At 40.2% G+C, this 17619-nt stretch overlaps 1 protein-coding gene across 7 annotated transcripts in view; it reads right to left on the bottom strand.

The window, feature by feature from the left end:
* Positions 1-17619, bottom strand: part of LOC123514270 (homeodomain-interacting protein kinase 3-like) — a 39552-nt gene that overhangs the window by 8025 nt on the left and 13908 nt on the right. For 3 of the 7 annotated variants that reach the window (XR_006677553.1, XM_045272059.1, XM_045272058.1), the window contains 16 exons: positions 15069-15351; positions 13302-13414; positions 12864-13052; positions 12240-12413; positions 5683-5901; positions 5182-5460; positions 4825-4944; positions 4352-4642; positions 3879-4043; positions 3379-3600; positions 2632-3194; positions 2281-2456; positions 1892-2065; positions 1568-1676; positions 1014-1166; positions 59-258 (listed from right to left, as the gene is read on the bottom strand). Coding sequence is in view for 6 of the 7 variants with exons in the window: in XM_045272059.1 (XP_045127994.1) it covers positions 59-258; positions 1014-1166; positions 1568-1676; positions 1892-2065; positions 2281-2456; positions 2632-3194; positions 3379-3600; positions 3879-4043; positions 4352-4642; positions 4825-4944; positions 5182-5460; positions 5683-5901; positions 12240-12413; positions 12864-13052; positions 13302-13414; positions 15069-15351 (3430 nt within the window). In the remaining variant the exon portion in view is untranslated. The remainder of the gene's footprint in view (positions 1-58; positions 259-1013; positions 1167-1567; positions 1677-1891; positions 2066-2280; positions 2457-2631; positions 3195-3378; positions 3601-3878; positions 4044-4351; positions 4643-4824; positions 4945-5181; positions 5461-5682; positions 5902-12239; positions 12414-12863; positions 13053-13301; positions 13415-15068; positions 15352-17619) is intronic. The other 4 variants (XM_045272061.1, XM_045272062.1, XM_045272060.1 and 1 more) reach the window with 4 other exon arrangements.

The raw sequence follows: 17619 nt of genomic DNA, 5'->3' as shown, positions 1-17619 counted from the left end.
AGAGTGCAAGGCATGAAAGATGAAGACTGCAGTGCAAGTACAGGGTGGCGAGGCTTACCAGGCGGGTGGACTCCTGATGGCACCGTGTAGTCTTTGTGGGCCTGTGGTGGCTGGGTGTAGGAGTGGGAGTGAGTGTGAGAGTGGGTGCGAGCAGGGTCACGGGTGTGGGCTGCAGGTGGTGGGAGGTTGTCGTGGTGGGCAGGAGGTGGCTGCAGAAGGGAGTCTCGGACATGAGCAGCTGGAGGTGCAAGGTGCTCTCTGTGGAAATGAGTTCAGTGGACAGGTATTAGTGTATCATGGATCTCATCTTGGTTACTATATTATTTAATTTAGCTTATTAAAATATTCAACAATTGAAGAAACATATATGATTATATGTACAAGAAAATACACTTTCTGCAGATGCAATAACAAATATGAATAGTGCTTCATATATCCATATATCAAAAACACTACATTTCCTTAAAAGAAATAAGAAACATGACTCGGTGCCTTCCATATATCTAGTCTCAAATTACAAAAGGTTCAGTAATATTAGCATGATGCATGTCCACCACACTTCAGGGCCTGTATTCTTCATAAAGTTATGACATTTTGTAGCTATGACAGACTCTTTATCATAACTTGTAACATTTACCATGTCATTTATCCTAAGTTGTTATGGTGCTTACTTCATGTCAAGCATTAAAAATGGCTACTATAAATATTTCCTTTGTTTTTGTGTATTGGTAGAAGAGACAGTGTGGGTAAGATAGTGATACAATCTTCGAAATACGCTAAACATGATCACACAGGAACTCCTCCAACAGTGTTTCTCAACTATCCCTAAGGCCTTCACTACTGCACAACTGCTGTTTCAAAAGTAACTTTTCTGAGCAACAAGGTATCTAAGCATTATGATTTATGACTACATTAATTGGAGGTTGGGGAGCATCAGCAATACTGACCAGCCCTTAATAAGTGTAAAATCACAATGCTGTGTGACACATGAGTGAGTGAGACACTGGACCAACCTGGTGGTGTAGTTGGTGTCCCTGGCCTGCTGTGTGGAGTAATCCCGAGCTTCCGGCTTGGCCACGTGCAGCACACACTCACTCTGAGCCTTGGCCAGGAGCCGCTTCTTCTGGCTTTGAGACGCACCAACGGACGAGTAGTTGTGGGACAAACTGGACCAGGGAAAGGACTTCCATTACCGAGAGAGAGAGAGAGAGAGAGAGAGAGAGAGAGAGAGAGAGAGAGAGAGAGAGAGAGAGAGAGAGAGAGAGAGAGAGAGAGAGAGAGAGAGAGAGAGAGAGAGAGAGAGAGAGAAAATCCTATTCAGATATACAATTAAGAGCACAAGTAGAGAGAGAGAGAGAGAGAGAGAGAGAGAGAGAGAGAGAGAGAGAGAGAGAGAGAGAGAGAGAGAGAGAGAGAGAGAGAGAGAGAGAGAGAGAGAGAGAGAGAGAGAGAGAGAGAGATGACAGCATAGAAAAATCCTATTCAGATATACAATTAAGAGCACAAGTAGATTTAACTCTGTCCTACAGCAGACAGACATGCACACACACACAGCCTGACTCCCTACCTGGAGTATTTGTCATCATGCGATGCCTGAGACTGCTGGTGTGAACTTGAAATCTTGTTATGGTTGTTATTTACACACGTTGAGCAGTGGCGATCTTTGCAACACTTTCCTGTGTAAGACAAGGAAAACACTTGTTTGAGACCATCCATACAATTACATATGCTGTGCATTTACATAACTCTATTGTAATTCAGTCAGAATGCTCTAAATAGGAATAAACTTTGATAAATCCTTACAATTTAGAAAAAATTCACTAATTAATAAAAATTAACTAATAAAATTATGAAAATGAGGATTTTTAATCAGAAAAGTAAATAATCTCACCCCCAGCTTCATCATCGCTGTCACTGATGGTGATGACCGACACAGCAGGTGATGGAGTGTCTCGGATGGTGATGGTCTGCTGGCGGTTATTGCTCGTCATGCTGCTGCTGTAACTGCTACTGGAGTGCTGCTGACTGCTGTGTGTCTGCTGGCTGGGCTGAGTGGGATGCCCAACTGTTTGGAACATAATAAAAAAAAAAAATTTTAAATACTCAAGTCAGCTAGGTAAATTTATTAGTCAAGAAGTATACTTCAGCAACATGTTTAGAGCATGATAATTCAAAATTTCTTACACATTGTCGAAGTCAACAAATTTCATGTGCACTACAGAGTAAGCCAATTGAGTGGACTCGTCTTGACAAGAATGCAATTAATGTCAGTGAACCAACCTGTATGAGAGCTGTGGCTACCACTATTGCTGCTGCTGCTGCTGTTGTGACCTTGGTGGTTGCTGTGGGACAGTGGGTGATGGCTGGAGGAATGAGGTGCATGATGACTGGAGTGGTGACTCTGGTGATGAATGTGACCCTGATGGTGCCCCGTATGGTGTGCTGAATGATGACTGCTGGGGGAAAATCACAGGGTTGAAGAACTATTTGTAATGGTATAATTTTCAAATGTACAATATCAAGATATGACAAGAAGTAAATGCACCAGAAAAATGTATATATGAAAAAAAATTCTACTCATATTTGTAGTATACATAATAATGATTTATGGGAAGTCAAATGTGGGCTTACTTGTGACTGGTGTGGTAGTTGCTGTGGTTGATCTGAGGAGCAGTGGCACTGTTGCTCCAGTGCGAAGGTGCTCCAGGTGGTGTGCCCTCCTTCACCCTCTTCTTGACTGGTGACAATTGCTGACTCAAGTCTTTCTTGTCATGTGCTGGGGGCTGTGCGGGTCTCCCGCTGACGTGGAGGGTATGGGCAGCATGAGCACTGGAATGGCCCATTAGGGAAGTCTTGCTAGGACGCTTGCTTCCAGCCCATGTGCTTGAAGGATAAGCTTCGTACAATTCTGGATGGAGGTCAACGGGAAACATGGCAGGTGGAGCATCCCCCTGCACCACAGAGGAGTCCACCAGAAAGGTGCGCCGCCATGCATCTGTAGCGTCAGGGAGCAAGCTGGCTGGCTGCTGTAGAGAGGTTGGTGGCTGAGGAAGTTGTTGCCAGCCTCCTGGCACCAGAGCCATCTGGCCCCCACGGCCCCACCCGCCACCCACTGCTGTGCCAGTGGTGAGCAGCATCCCTCTGCCTGGCTGCTCCACCATGGACACTGGCACGTATTGACTGCCACCTCCAACCTGCATAACACAATACTCTTGGTTAGCATGACAAATGCATGTTTTTGAAATATTACAGACTGTAATGAATATTTCACTGAAGACACCAACCTATTTGAAGCATGACACACTTGGTTGTAAGTGAAGAAAGAGCCATCATTGGCCTCAAGGAACACCACTACACCTAAAAAACCAGAAGACCCACCTGCTGAGGCAGCAGTGAAGGTTGCAGTTGTAGCTGAGGCTGTTGGGTAACAACTGTCACATGCTTTCCAGGAGATGCCAGACCTTGGTATGGAGGGGGACACAAGATAGAAGACACCAACTGTGGTTGGAAACTTGCAGCTGCTGCTGCTGCTGCTGCTGCTTCTCCTCGGCTGCTGCCGCTGTACCCACGGCCACTGCGGCTGCTTTGGTACAGCCCATACTGGAAAGACACCGCCAACAACTATTACTTCTCTGTGGTTTTCTGTTCCTCTCATGCTCCTCTGCATCTCATTCTTAAACAGATTTTTCTACTTCATATCCATTCATTCACTCTTCACATATTGTTCTTTATACCTTCCTTCTCTTCTTGAATGAGGTCACTGTCAAACAACTTTTTAATGGAAAAATATGAAGGAGTGTGTGCACATAAAGGTGACACTAAAATCAAGCAAGTGAAGTTCATACTAACAACTCTGACAAAAAATAAAAATTCTTCACCTTTCCTACCTGGTTGGTAATCTGGTTGTTGAAGGTAAGAGTGACAGAACCATTGGTGGTGTGGACATAGTTTGGCATGAGTGAGGGAGGAAGAGCCTGGGCCTGGGAGACGGCAGCAGCAGTGGCGTAGGGTGGAGCCGGTCGGCGACACACCTCCATCATCTGCTAAGAAAAACATTTGTCAATACTTACACTGCTTTTGATGGCACCCCTTGGAACTAAAAAAAAAATGGAACCACAACATTTAGAGGCATATTTCAAATATAACTATTTATACTATGCATGAAAAAGAATGTATTCTTTTATATGAGGAGCTCTATCTAGCCAAGGAGAAAAAGGGGCCCACTGAACAGAATTATCTACAATTAGAGAAGTATCTTCAAACTATTGAAAGACTTCAAGTCATAAGTAAGTGACAATATAGAAGTAAGCTGGGAGTTCCAGAGTTTACCAGATTGCCACAGTGCACCCACCTGCATGGAAGCCTTAACATTGGAGCAGTGAGGATAGTCCAAGAGATGTTGGAGGGTGACAAAGCTGTGCTGCAGCGCCTCACCAGGGCTGATGCGTCTCTCCTGGTCCATGGTCAACATTCGCTTCAGCAGGTCGATGAACTCCCTGCGGTCTGCCTTCTCCGCCAGAAGCTCTCCACCTTCAAGCTCTGTGGGCACATTCACCTGGCCCATGTCATCTAGGCAGTTGAATATGTACTTGCGGGCCTCTTTGCTCTTGATGCCTGTCTCACCCTCATGTTCTTCAGGAGTCTGCAAGGATGGCAACATCTTGTCACAGAACATATATATAAGGTGATATATCTTCTCTCTAGTTCAGAGAATTTATTAGACAAAAGAAGTGAATGCATAAACAGCAAAGGTTGAAGCATTTTCCTACTGTTGGTTAGCCAAATATTAATCATAGAGAAGACCTACCAGAAAGCATCAGTTACCTTGAGTCGCCAAAATGGATAGGTGGATTCATTATCACGGTAGAAAAACTTAGTCGTCTTTGTGGCGTTATTCAGCATGTGTTCGGCAGGGATCCCTTGTGTTTGGCTGATGTAACGAATCTGAACATAGATACAAAATTGTGGTCAGTTGATGATAGTTTTATTTACCTGATTGGTCAAATTTAGTCAAATATTTCAATTACATAGCTGAACTAAAAACATTATGGGTGCAGTTTCCTTTATGTGAGAAAGGTCACACATAACTCAAATCCATAAGAAATAAAGAAATTCAGTGTTCTTATGGACAAAATTTTCTGACTTAAAAAACAATGTCTAATAACAAACAAGCATACCCACCTGATCATACTCAGAAGACCCAGGGTAAAGTGGCCATCCCAAGAAGAGTTCAGCAATAACACAGCCAAGTGACCACATGTCGATTGCTTCAGAAAACGGAAGCCCAAGGACGATCTCTGGAGCTCGATAGTAGCGAGACTGTAGGTAGGTGTTACAAACAGCCTTGCTGACATGTGAGGCACTGCCAAAGTCAATAACCTTGACACGATATGGCTGTCTTACAGGATCTACCAGCATGATGTTCTCTGGCTTGAGGTCAGCATGAATGAGGCCAAGTTGCTGTTGGATCAAAGATTCATTAGTGTCAGATTTGTACCTTCTGCAATAATCTAAACACACAAAATATGGTAGCAGAGAAAAATAGGAGAACAATTCAGAAATAAATAAAACACTGCCACTCAATAATCTTTTGGTCTCATTTCTTTAAAAACTACTTTCACTATTCCTTTTCCATAAACACACTTCAATGTAAATAACCAACACAAGAAGTACAATATATACCTTGAGTTTAAGAAGAGCTGTCAAGACTTGTTGAAGTATGGGTCGTATGAACTTGAGGGGCAGTGGAGAAAATTTGTTCTGTTTGAGGAAGTCATAGAGGTTTTGTTCCAGCATCTCAAACACCAAGCACGTGTGATTCTTGTGTTGGAAACACTCAAAGGCTCGCACAAAGTTGTAATCATCTGCATTTTCTTGGCTAAGTCTTGTAAGGATTCCAACCTGAGGATTAAAGTCATCAAAACAATCAATATTATTGGCCATGAAAATGTCCACTAGTAGTGAACTAGTCTATTAAAGTTTCAATTTGATTGATTAAAAATTATTTTCATTAACCTTGAGAGTGTGTGTGTATGTGTATTTACCTAGCTGTATGTTACAGGGTTCGAGCAGGGCTCATAGTGACCTGTCTCCATATCTACATTTATCTAACTTCTTAAATATGTGCACTTTTCTCTTCACGTAATCCATTCCAGATGTCTACTGTCCTATGTGGAAAACTGAACTTCTTGATATTCCTATGACACTGACTTTTCATTATTTTCTTGGAATGTCCTCTTGTTTGTCTGTCTCCCTGCTCCGTCAGTGTTACCAGGTCTCGTCTATCTACCTTCTCCATACGGTTTACTAACTTATACATTGTTATTAGGTCTCCTTTTTTCCGTCTGTCCTTTAAAGTTGGTAGCTCCATCTCCTTCAATCTTTCTTCATAGGGAAGATCTTTTATTTCAGGGACCATCTTTGTAGCAGCCTTTTGTATCCTTTCTTGTTTCTTGATATCTCTCTGCCTATATGGCAAACATACCACTGCTGCATATTCTAGTCTATACTAAAACCCATCCGGCGTTGGCCATGTCTGCCGTGAGACTAAGCCAAATCTCCAATAAAAACAAACTACTCACTGTCCTGTAGTCATAGCATTATAAAAAAAAAAACTTTCTCAGAACATTCAGAAACCTTAATTAAGTGGTAGATGATATAAATAATTGTCATATACGAAAATAAATTAAGCTAGTTCATATACATGGACGGTGATGTGTCATGTCAGGTCAGGCGACGTTGCCACTCACGACCCAGGTGGAATTTCCCGGGGAGGTTAGAGGGGTGAGTCAGGTCGCCACGCACGTGTCGCTTCACTTCTCCTCTGGTCACTACCATGGAAGGACCCCCTGACGCTTCCCCGTCATACACTGTCTTTGCAGCCAGACCAAGGAATTCATATTCCGCCTTAATAGATATTTCTTGCAAGAGAAAGCAAATCAGGCAACACTTTTACCTTTAACTCAAGCAAGGAACCACTCAATATATTACTCTGTGTTTCTACTCGTATTTGCACTTATTTGACAAACATGTAAATTACTTGTCTCATTTTCATGTATATAACCAGAATCTTTATTGCATTTAATGTACTATATAGCTGCATAGGTATTTGGGTCTCTTCTGACTTCTTTTAGTGAAGTAGAGAACTATTATCACTCCGTTTTCTTTGAAGAAAGTACTGGTATAGCAGTGGCAACGTCGCACCCAAGAGGAGCCACACCTTGTGGGTAGCTATGGATGAGTTCTAGTATAGGTCTTATCATAATGGTTAATATCTTTTTCATCATATTTTTAATCATGTAATTGAATGCTACCCTGATGTTCGTTAGTGTCTTGTATGTTGAAGCAAATAATCCATTTATATGTATTTCTGGAGTCAGGGTGTCTTGTATAATCACTCCAAGGTCTTTCTCTTCTCTTCTTTTCATTATAATCTCTTCTCCCATTTTATATTCCCATGTAGGTCTTCTATTACTTTTACCCATTTCCATCACATGGCATTTCTTAGTATTAAATTCTAATTTTCCTTATTTTCTGGATTTCTATTTCTCCTCCACCTTTTCCATGCTCCATCTCTTCTCCTTTTCCCTAGCACACCTTGCATTAAACCAATCTTTCTTTCCTTCTTCTTTAGGTCTATATTTCAGGACATATTCCCTGACTCCTGTTTTGTATATTTCCAAAAATAAGTTATTTCTCTTTCACCCCTCTCCGAGTTTTCCATCTCCTCCCAGTTAACGTTTTTTAAATAGTTCTTGAGGTTATCAATATCAGCCTTTATGTAATCTAGTGTGTGTGTGTATTTACCTAGTTGTATTTACTTAGTTGTAGTTTTACAGGGCCTGGGCTTTATGCTCATGTGGTCCCGTCTCCATATCTACACTTATCCAATATTTCCTTAAAACTATGTACACTCTTTGCTGACACCACTTCCTCACTCAAACTGTTCCAAGTCTCAACACATCTTTATGGAAACTAAATTTTTAACATCTCTCAGACATCGTCCCTTCCTTAGTTTCTTACTATGCGATCTTGTGCTTCTAAAGTCATATTCTTCTCTCACGATCAGTTTCTCATTATCCACTTCATCCATTCCGTTAATCAATCAATGTGTGTGTGTGTGTGTGTGTGTGTGTACCTACTGGCATTGTACAGGGTTCAAGCAGGGCTCATAATGTCCTGTCTCCATTTATCTCATTTTCCCTCAAAGTTATGCACACTACGTGCTGTAACAACTTCATTATTCAATGCATTCCAATTCTCCACTGTTCTTGTGGAAAACTATATTTTCCAATATCCTTCACACACTGCCTCATCCTGATCTTTACATGTCCTCTTGCCCTTCCATCTTCTGTCAGGTCTTCTTCTGTCACCAGCACTAGGTCTTCATTGTCTATCTTTTCAATGCCATTGACTATCTTGTACATTGTTATTAGGTCCCCCACATTCTCTTCTATCTTGTAAGGTTGGCAGTCCCATTTCCTTCAGTCATTCTTCATATGTTAGGTCCTTTAATTCTGGCACCATCTTTGTAGCAATCTTCTGTATCCTTTCCAATTTTCTTATATCCTTTTTAGAGCTCAGAGACCACACCACTGCTGCATATTCCAGCCTTGGACGTATCATGCTTGTGATGATTTTTTTCATCATATCTTTGTCCATGTATTGAAATGCCACTCTTATATTAGTCAACATTTTATATGATAATCCAAATATCTTGCTTATGTGTTTTTCAGGGCTCAGATTTTCCTGTATAATCACTCCCAGATCTTTTTCCTCTTTAGTCTTCATTATTTGTTCCTCTCCCATCAAATAGTTCCATACCAGTCTTCTTTTACTCTTTCCTAGTTCCATTATGTGACATTTCTTGGCATTAAACTCCAATTTCCACTTCCTGCTCCACTCTTAGATCTTGTTTATATCTTCCTGTAACAGCAGACAGTCTGGTTTTGATCACTCTTAGCAGTTTTGTATCATCAGCAAATATATTCATATAACTGTTTACTCCAATGTGAATGTCATTTACAAAAATCTGAAACATAATGGGGCCTAACACTGACCCTTGTGCCACTCCGCTAGTTACTTTACCCCAAGAGGAGTACTCATCTCTGATCACAGTTCTCGTTTCCCTATCCTTCAAATAATCTCTTGTCCATTCAAACAAAGTTCCTTGCAGTCTTCCTATGTTCTCTAGTTTCCAAAGTAGTCTTCCATGAGGGACTTTATCAAAAGCCTTTTCTATGTCCAGGTATACTGTGTCCACCCATCCATCTCTGTTTTCCAGTCCTGCAATAACTCTAGAGTAGAAGCTTAATAAGTTTGATACACATGACCTCCTGTCCTGGACCCAAATTGTCTGTTTGATATGACTTGTTCCTCTTCTAGATATTTAACCCATTTTTCTTTGATAATTATTTCACACAATTTCCCAATAACACTTGTAAGTGACACTGGTCTGTAGTTTAGTGGTTCAGTTGCCTTTCCTCCTTTAAATATCAGTATTACATTGGCTCTCTTCCATTCTAGTGGAACTTTCCCTTCATTTATTGAACTTGTAATTATTTCCCAAATTGGATCCAGTAGTTGCTCTTTACATTCTTTTAACACCCAGCCTGATACACCATCTGGCCCCATTGCTTTTCTGACATCCAACTTATCCAATAATCTTCCAATATCCTCTTTGTGCACTGTGATTTCCTGTAATCCTTGGCAATGCAATGTCCTATTAGGTTCTGTGAAATCTTCTGCAGTGAACACTGTTTTGAAGCTCTCATTCATTATTTCACACATTTCCTTCTCTGTTTGGTATGTCTTCCCTTCTTTAATTATTTTTCAATTGTTTCCTTGTTCTTTGTTTTGCCATTTATAAACTTGTAGAAAAGTTTGGGTTCATCTTTGCTTTTATTCACCACATCTTTCTCAAAGTTTCTTCCTCTCTCCTTACTCTAATATATTCATTTCTCGCATCCCTATACTGCCATCTGTTATTGTCATTTCTGTTTTATGAGTTTCTTCCAAGCTTTATCTTTTGCCTTTTTAGCTATGCATCTAGCAATCATGTATTTTTTTTATTAACTCTATAAAAAGGTACATATTTCTTTACTCCATTATATTTCTGTGAGAATATTTCATATTTTCCTTGTATTGTCTTTCTGTACATAATGTTTCTTCACTCAATATCAGCAAAAAAGATCCTTAATTTTTCAAAATCAGCTCTTGCATAATTTAATCTCTCCTTTGTAGTCATCTCTGTATCTTATCCCATCTTCCTCCTGTATTTGCATCTCTAATGTCACATAATCACTTCTACCTATTGCACTAAGGTATTGTATGATTGGTGAGGGCTCTGGTTTCTTTGTGAATACTAGGTCAAGCAACGATGGTTCTTCTTCCCCTGTACCTTGTTGACTCCTCCACCCACTGATCCATTGTATTAACCATAGTCAACTGTAACACTTCCTCGCTCCACTGTCCAGCATTATCCATTACTTCCATCTCTCTCCAGTTTACTTTTTACAGTTAAAGTCTCCAACTAAAAGTATTCTTCCATCTCTTCTTATCATGTTATCTAGGCACTTAATCACCTCTCTTTGCATATCTTTATGTTCTTCAGTTCCCCATGTATTTGTCTTAGGTGGCACATATGTAACTATGATTTTTCTCTTCTTCAATTCCTGTTTTGATTGTTACTCCCATTACTTCCACTTTGTCCTCACCATATTGCACATCCTCCACACATATATTATCACGAACCATTATTAGCACTCCTCCTCCCCTTTATCCTTCCTGTCTCTCCTCCAGCTATTATATCCCTCCTCTTTAAAGTTAACATGGTCTCTTAGTTTTGTTTCAACGATGCACATTACATCCGGCTTTTTTTTCCTTTCAAATAATCCCTAACCTCCAACATGCTGGATAACAACCCATCTATATTAGTATAAGTCACTCTTAATTTCTTGCCTCCTCCATGACCTCCTCTTTCTTCTGTAGGTACCACTTCTTTAGTCTCATATCTAGAACCCTCCAGTAAAAATTCCTTTTCTCATTTTTTTCCTTAGCTTCCTTTCTTAGCACTTTCTCCTTTTCCCTCTCCTCTAGGTTCATATCTTTTTTATCCATATATCCTTGTGTTCAGTATCATCGGCCAGCTTCCCTTTCCTAGCCATAATTTCCTCTACTGCCACTTGGGATCTCATTCTCACTTTCATTGGTGTCCTACCCTCTTCACTGTATCTTCCTAACCTGATCACTTCCTCCTCCACCTGGTCCAGTTCTTGCATGCTGTCTTGAACTTGTCTGATAAAAGTTTTGGCCAATTCCCTATCTTCACATTCTCTTGTGAACTTGTTTGGATTTTTTTCCCTTCATCCCAAAAATCACGAAACTTTTCCTCTTATCCACCATATCTTGCACAAGATCCTCTTTCTCTTTAATTACTTGTATCACAGTGACTAGTGTTTTCCTGGTTTTGTCTCTTTACTACCTCTGAAAACCTAACTTTTTTTCTCTTCCTGTTCTTGCTTCCATGCATTTCGTAGTTCCTTCAGTTTGTTTTCACCCAATCCACCTTCCACCCTGTCCACAATCCCATCCTGTACCTTTATCTGTAAGGTCCTTAAGGAGATTTCGTAATCTTTACATGTGGCTTTTAGTACATCATTTTGTTTCTTTATTTCTTGTATCTCCTCCTTTAATCCCTGATTGATTGCACTGACCTTCTCACATTCTACTAATCTCAATTTCAGCTCGGCATTTCCTATTGTCAGTCTATCCTGTTTGTCCATTAGACTCAACATCACTTCCTTCATGTAGCTTAAGTCTTTTTCTACGTTGACCAACCTCCTCATGCTACCTTTTTCTTCCCTAAATCCAGAAAAATCCTTGTCCATAATATCCTCAGTCAGTTTCCCTAATCTAACAGGTGTTTCAACGTACCGTTTGATTCTGTCATACGTCTGGTAACACTACTCAGTTCCATCTCCCTCTCCTTTTTTTTCTGTCTATACGATCCAAAACTTATTAAATATGGAGACAGAACCTATGGCTCCCTGCCCCTCTTTACATACGTCTAGGTCAGGCTCCAACTCTTGCAGTTTTTCCCTATGAGTTACTTAGAGATGTTTTGTTGGCATGGTATCTCGCTCGCTCGTGCGTAGGTGTGTGTGTGTGTGTGTGTGTGTGTGTGTGTGTGTGTGTGTGTGTGTGTGTGTGTGTGTGTGTCGAGGGGAGGTGCACCTAACCTCAATCTGGCCCTGTCTGGCATATGAAGGGTGGTTCTTGAGGATCTTGATGGCCACAATGTCACTGGTGCCTTTCTTCCAGCACTTGACCACCTGACCAAATGTGCCTCGTCCCAGGAACTCCAGCACCTCATATTGTGCTGTAAGTGAGAACAGCGTCTCATGCTGCACCAGCTGAAAAGTAATAAATCAATTGTTAAAATACCATGGACTTCCACACTAATGCCATTTGCTTAACACAACTTAAATGGGCTAAAATAAATCACTCCCCAAATACAATAGTCCACAGATGTCTCACAAAAAAATGCCAAGCAGAGATGAGAATGAGACTATCATTCCTTCAACTGTTCTGTTAAATCAAATGAAGTATATCTCAATTCATTTCCCACATGTACATATGATGGGAGGGTTACAAAATAAACTTTTTTTTATCTACTTCATCATTTGTGCAGTTTCACTGGCAACTTATACTTCAGATGCCAGCTGGAGGCTTGCCACTATACTACACAGACACAGCTTGTATATTCATCCTGCCTCCACCAAACTAAGGAGTAATCTCACCACTCAAGCCTTTCAAAGAAATACCAATAATACCAACAACAGAAACAAAGCCTCATGTCTCACCTGGTAGTCTCCATCTGCAGCTGAAGAGTTTCCGCCCTTGGTGGCATTGTTTTGGCCGCCACCCAGGGCCACCTTACCGTGGGCCACCGTCTTGGCAGTTGTGGCTGGGGCACCACCTGGGGCCCCCACCTTCCCACTCTCTACACCTGAGTTACTACCACTGTGACCATTGTGGTCAAAGCACTTGCGCTACAATGGGGAAATAAAGACCAGTTAGTCTTACAATTGCTGTGGCATTTGTTTAAAGATATGTGATATAGGAATAAAATTTAAAGATTAATACTCTATACATTAATGAGGATGAACCTTGACTGAAAAGTTCAGTGAAAATCCAATCACTGTACAATATTTCATGTTGACTCACTTTACTTAGAAAACACCATAAAATGTTTTCATGTTGACTTTCACTTCTGTTTGAGAAGTGTGTGGGGAGGTTACCTTTGTGGAGCACTTCTGATATGGGTCTAAGAGCTTGATGGTTGATGCTCGCTGCTGTTGGACAGGTTGGTGGTGGTGTTGCTGATGCTGGTAATTGATAGCCGAACCTGCCACTGCAAGATACATATGCAAAGGTACACTTAATATACTAGCAACCTGCACACTATAAAAATCACACAAACAGGGAATGACACTTCTTCAAACATTTTTCCCCTTTCACACACTGTTACTTCTAATGGTTTGCCTCCACCTCAACCACTAAGTAAACACTACACTCCCGACAAACCGTTAGCTTGAAGGAGGGAAATACCTACTTTTTTCATGATTCATATCAAAGAATACAAACATTTCACAACTCTGCTGCTCATTCTTTCTAAACGCCATCATACTATAAATGTATGAATTTTTTGAAATTTTAATCAGCATCTATTACAGTAAGACCTACCATATTTGAAGGCTCATAAAACGCATGGGTTATATTTATAATACGCATCCAGTCTTGGCTAGAACAAAAAAAAAAAAAAAAAAAAACTAAATATGAAGTAAAGGATTTTACCTGACATTTGAAGATTTCACATATATTTAGATCATCATTAGATCCCAATATTTTGTATTTAAAACTTTAACATTTACTAGTAGCCTACGTAACAATCATAATGCGAAAATGTCAAAAGATAGGTCCAATTTTAACTGTAAGGAGGTGCGTCTTAACTCAAGGAGTAACGGTATCATACTGTAAAGAAAACAGTGAAGCTTGCCTCTGTCAAGATCAAGATCACGAATCAGCGATCACATGTTTTATTTTGGTTGATGCCATACATAGTGTATGGCATGAACAAAGGTAAATTTTTCCTGACAGGTGTCATTCTAAGTGAATTACCAGTATGACATTGTTATTTTTTTTTTCTTTTTTCTTTTGGTGTAATACCAATCATCACTTGGTTTATGGTCATTCTGGCAAATTTTTTCTGACAGATGTCATTCTAAGTGAAATCCCAGTAAGTACGACTTATTATGTATTGTTATTTTGAAAGAGTTTTTGAGGTATAGTACCAATCCTCACTTTGTCCAAGTGTGAAGAAGTCTGGGGTTTGATTTTGGAGACTTGAGTTGTTGCCATACATTACCTCCAACCACTGCCTCAATACTGAACCTTGGCCTCATAAGACACAGGGTGATTTCCTGTTTTTTTTTTTTTTTTTTTTTTTATACAAAAGTACATCTTATGAGCCATCATATATGGTATATGAAAAAGTAAACTTTTCATATCAAAACCGAATATAGATCATCTTATTAGTCCATTAAGTACTTATAATGGATAAGTGAACTTTTAATTTTGAAGCACTTGTATCCACTTGGGAGTGCTGCTACAGAGTCTACAGCCATGGTCATAAGTCCAATTACTATCACATAAGTCCCACTGTACTGTGTCTCTCTCATTCTTAAGTCATCTGATTTGGTGAGTCTCCTTACAAAGCCTGACAACATTTTCTTTCTTTTATGAAAGAGGGGCAATGGCCTAGGGTAATAAAAAAGAACTAGAAGACCCAATGACGTGCCAGTTGCCAAGAAAGGTAAAAAAAAAATAATAATAAATAAATAAAAAAAAATAAAAATAAATAAAAAAAAGGACCATCCAAAATGGATAGATTCCCTGCAGGTCATGAGACTTAAGACTGAGGATGGTACTAAAGACAGCACAAGTGAGCAGTGGGCATCACCCACAACTACACAAGGAGGGAGTAAACAGATGTATGCAGGAATTACCTCTGGCCGAGTGGTGGTGGTGGTGGTGATGGTGATGGTGGTGGTGTCCTGATGACGATGAGGAGGAAGATGAAGAGATGGTGCTGTTACTACTAATCTTGTGAGTTTGCTGATGTTGCCCATGCTGCTGCTGTTGGTGTTGGTGGTGGTCCTGTGGAGTCTGGTGTGGAGGTGGTTGCTGTTGCTGCTGCGGCTGCTGCTGCGGCTGCTGTTGCGGCTGCTGCTGCTGCTGCTGCGGCTTGCTCTGGCTCAAGGTCACGCCATCACTGTACAAACTACCAGCCTGTAACAAACACACACACATGATTCACTACATGGTATCGTGCAAAGGTCCTGTTTCCTTCACACACTCACACCTTGCACAGACAACTGTAGGAAAAAAATAAATAAAATAAATAAAAATGAATGAATGAATGAATGAATAAATAAATAAATAAATAAATAATAAATAAATACAAATAAACAAATAAATAAAATCTTAAAAATATTTTTTTGGTGCAATCATCATTCTTTACTTACTTCTTGTTTGAGTTTCTTATTGAATACCATAATAGTTGCATGCTTTCTAAGACTACAGCCGAAACACAAACATAAGCAGGTGTCATGCACAGCTAACAATCAATAAGCCAGCCTGTCAAGGCACACATAGATGAAGAGAGAGAGAGAGAGAGAGAGAGAGAGAGAGAGAGAGAGAGAGAGAGAGAGAGAGAGAGAGAGAGAGAGAGAGAGAGAGAGAGAGAGAGAGAGAGAGAATACTAAAAAAAAATTCACCTACACTACAGCACCACACAGCATTCCATTGAAATAGTTACCATACAAAGAAAACAAAAAGTGCATGCAAACACCTACAAAGACCAAACAATTCTTGACGTTACTGATCACACTTTTAGTGCAGCAAGAAAAGGGAGTTTGTTTAAACTTTTAAGACCAGTATTGGTAAGTTACACAATAGTTGGACCATGGCCCAAGAAAACAGTGGTACTTGCTTCATTCAGCCACTGAACATTTCAGAGTCTTTTGGTGTGTAGAGATTTGGTTTCCTGCAAAGAGGAGAGCCATACATATGCATACACTGCTCTTACTTATCATTTCCCTGTGGTTTATCTGTAAAAATCAATACAAAACAGCACCTTGTGAGGTTTTCTTTATTGTGGTTTAGGTATCAAGAGTTCTGTTCCACATTACTGCTGTCAGTTTAACTCTGCACCAGATGGATGCACATGACAGCAATATTTAGACAATAATGAGATGACCTATGACACGTCTTTTTTTCTCACTTCATTAATGCAACTGTTCACTACTGCTGCTGATGCTGCCATCATAAAATATTAATCAGGTTGCCTGTACAAATTATGGATGATAAATACTGTAAACAATGTGTTTTAAATCTATCAATCTAGAACTATCAAAGACTTTTCAGAGAGAGAGAGAGAGAGAGAGAGAGAGAGAGAGAGAGAGAGAGAGAGAGAGAGAGAGAGAGAGAGAGAGAGAGAGAGAGAGAGAGAGAAACAAAAGTGTTGTCTTATACCATTCATTACTTGGCAAGAAAACATACTGCGATCAGGTCACAAATAACCAATGCACTGGAAGTCAACACACATCTTTTCTCATCTACACTCCCACGCTGAAATCCAGACAGTTTCACTGCCCATACACATACAGAAATAATTTAATACATTATTTGTGAATGTGGACAGATCAAGACACGAAATACCTTCAATATTCTGCCAAGCAGCACATAGGAGGATGTCTGAAGTGGTAGGATGAGTGACAAATGATTGATGTCAAGCACACTGCTTGGTAGCTGATGATTAAGCATAAGAATTATAAAGTTGTGAAACAATCATGAGTTCACTAAAAAGTGACACTGGTCTGCACTTGCCAATAATTCCATTTAAGGAAACTAGGAATAAAAAAAATAAATAAATAAAAAAAAAAACAGTGCAAAAGTAACACCAAGCATGTGGACAGTTGTGCGGGACTGGTGTCATATCCTTGGTGCACACACACTTACGTACACACACAAACACAGTCCTACCACAAAGACTCCTCACAGAGAACTCACAATGTGAAGCCTTAATTTCATGATGAAATTATCTGTGTCATCCTGAGAAGACTCATCACCACTTCAAGTACGAGTGGTGACCGTGAGACATTTGCCCCACTTAGAGGAGGAAAGCCACAAAAGCAACAATCACGACCAAGCCAAGGCCAGCTGATATGTGTCACAGCTTATCACAATGATGGAGATTAATGCCTATGTTAACACCAGTGTCTTAATGTCAATACAGCATCAGCAGCTGCATCACCAGCCACTGATCCAAACAAAGCTTCTTCCACCAGTCCCATCAGGACCAAAGAATACGTGTTGTGTCCCCATTGCCATCACAATGAATAGCTTTCACACCAGCCACAAGACAATCTTCATACTGACATCACTCATCATGGCGTGAACGAACACTCAAAGACAACAGCAGAACGCAATGCAATACCAACACAGCAGTAGTGAACAAATCAAGATCCTCATGAGTAGTCTTTCTTCAGTGCCAAC

Source organism: Portunus trituberculatus, chromosome 37 (assembly GCF_017591435.1).
Source record: "Portunus trituberculatus isolate SZX2019 chromosome 37, ASM1759143v1, whole genome shotgun sequence".
NCBI lineage: Eukaryota > Metazoa > Arthropoda > Malacostraca > Decapoda > Portunidae > Portunus > Portunus trituberculatus.
Note: the sequence above shows the minus strand (reverse complement) of the source record. Positions and strands in the feature narration are given on the sequence as shown.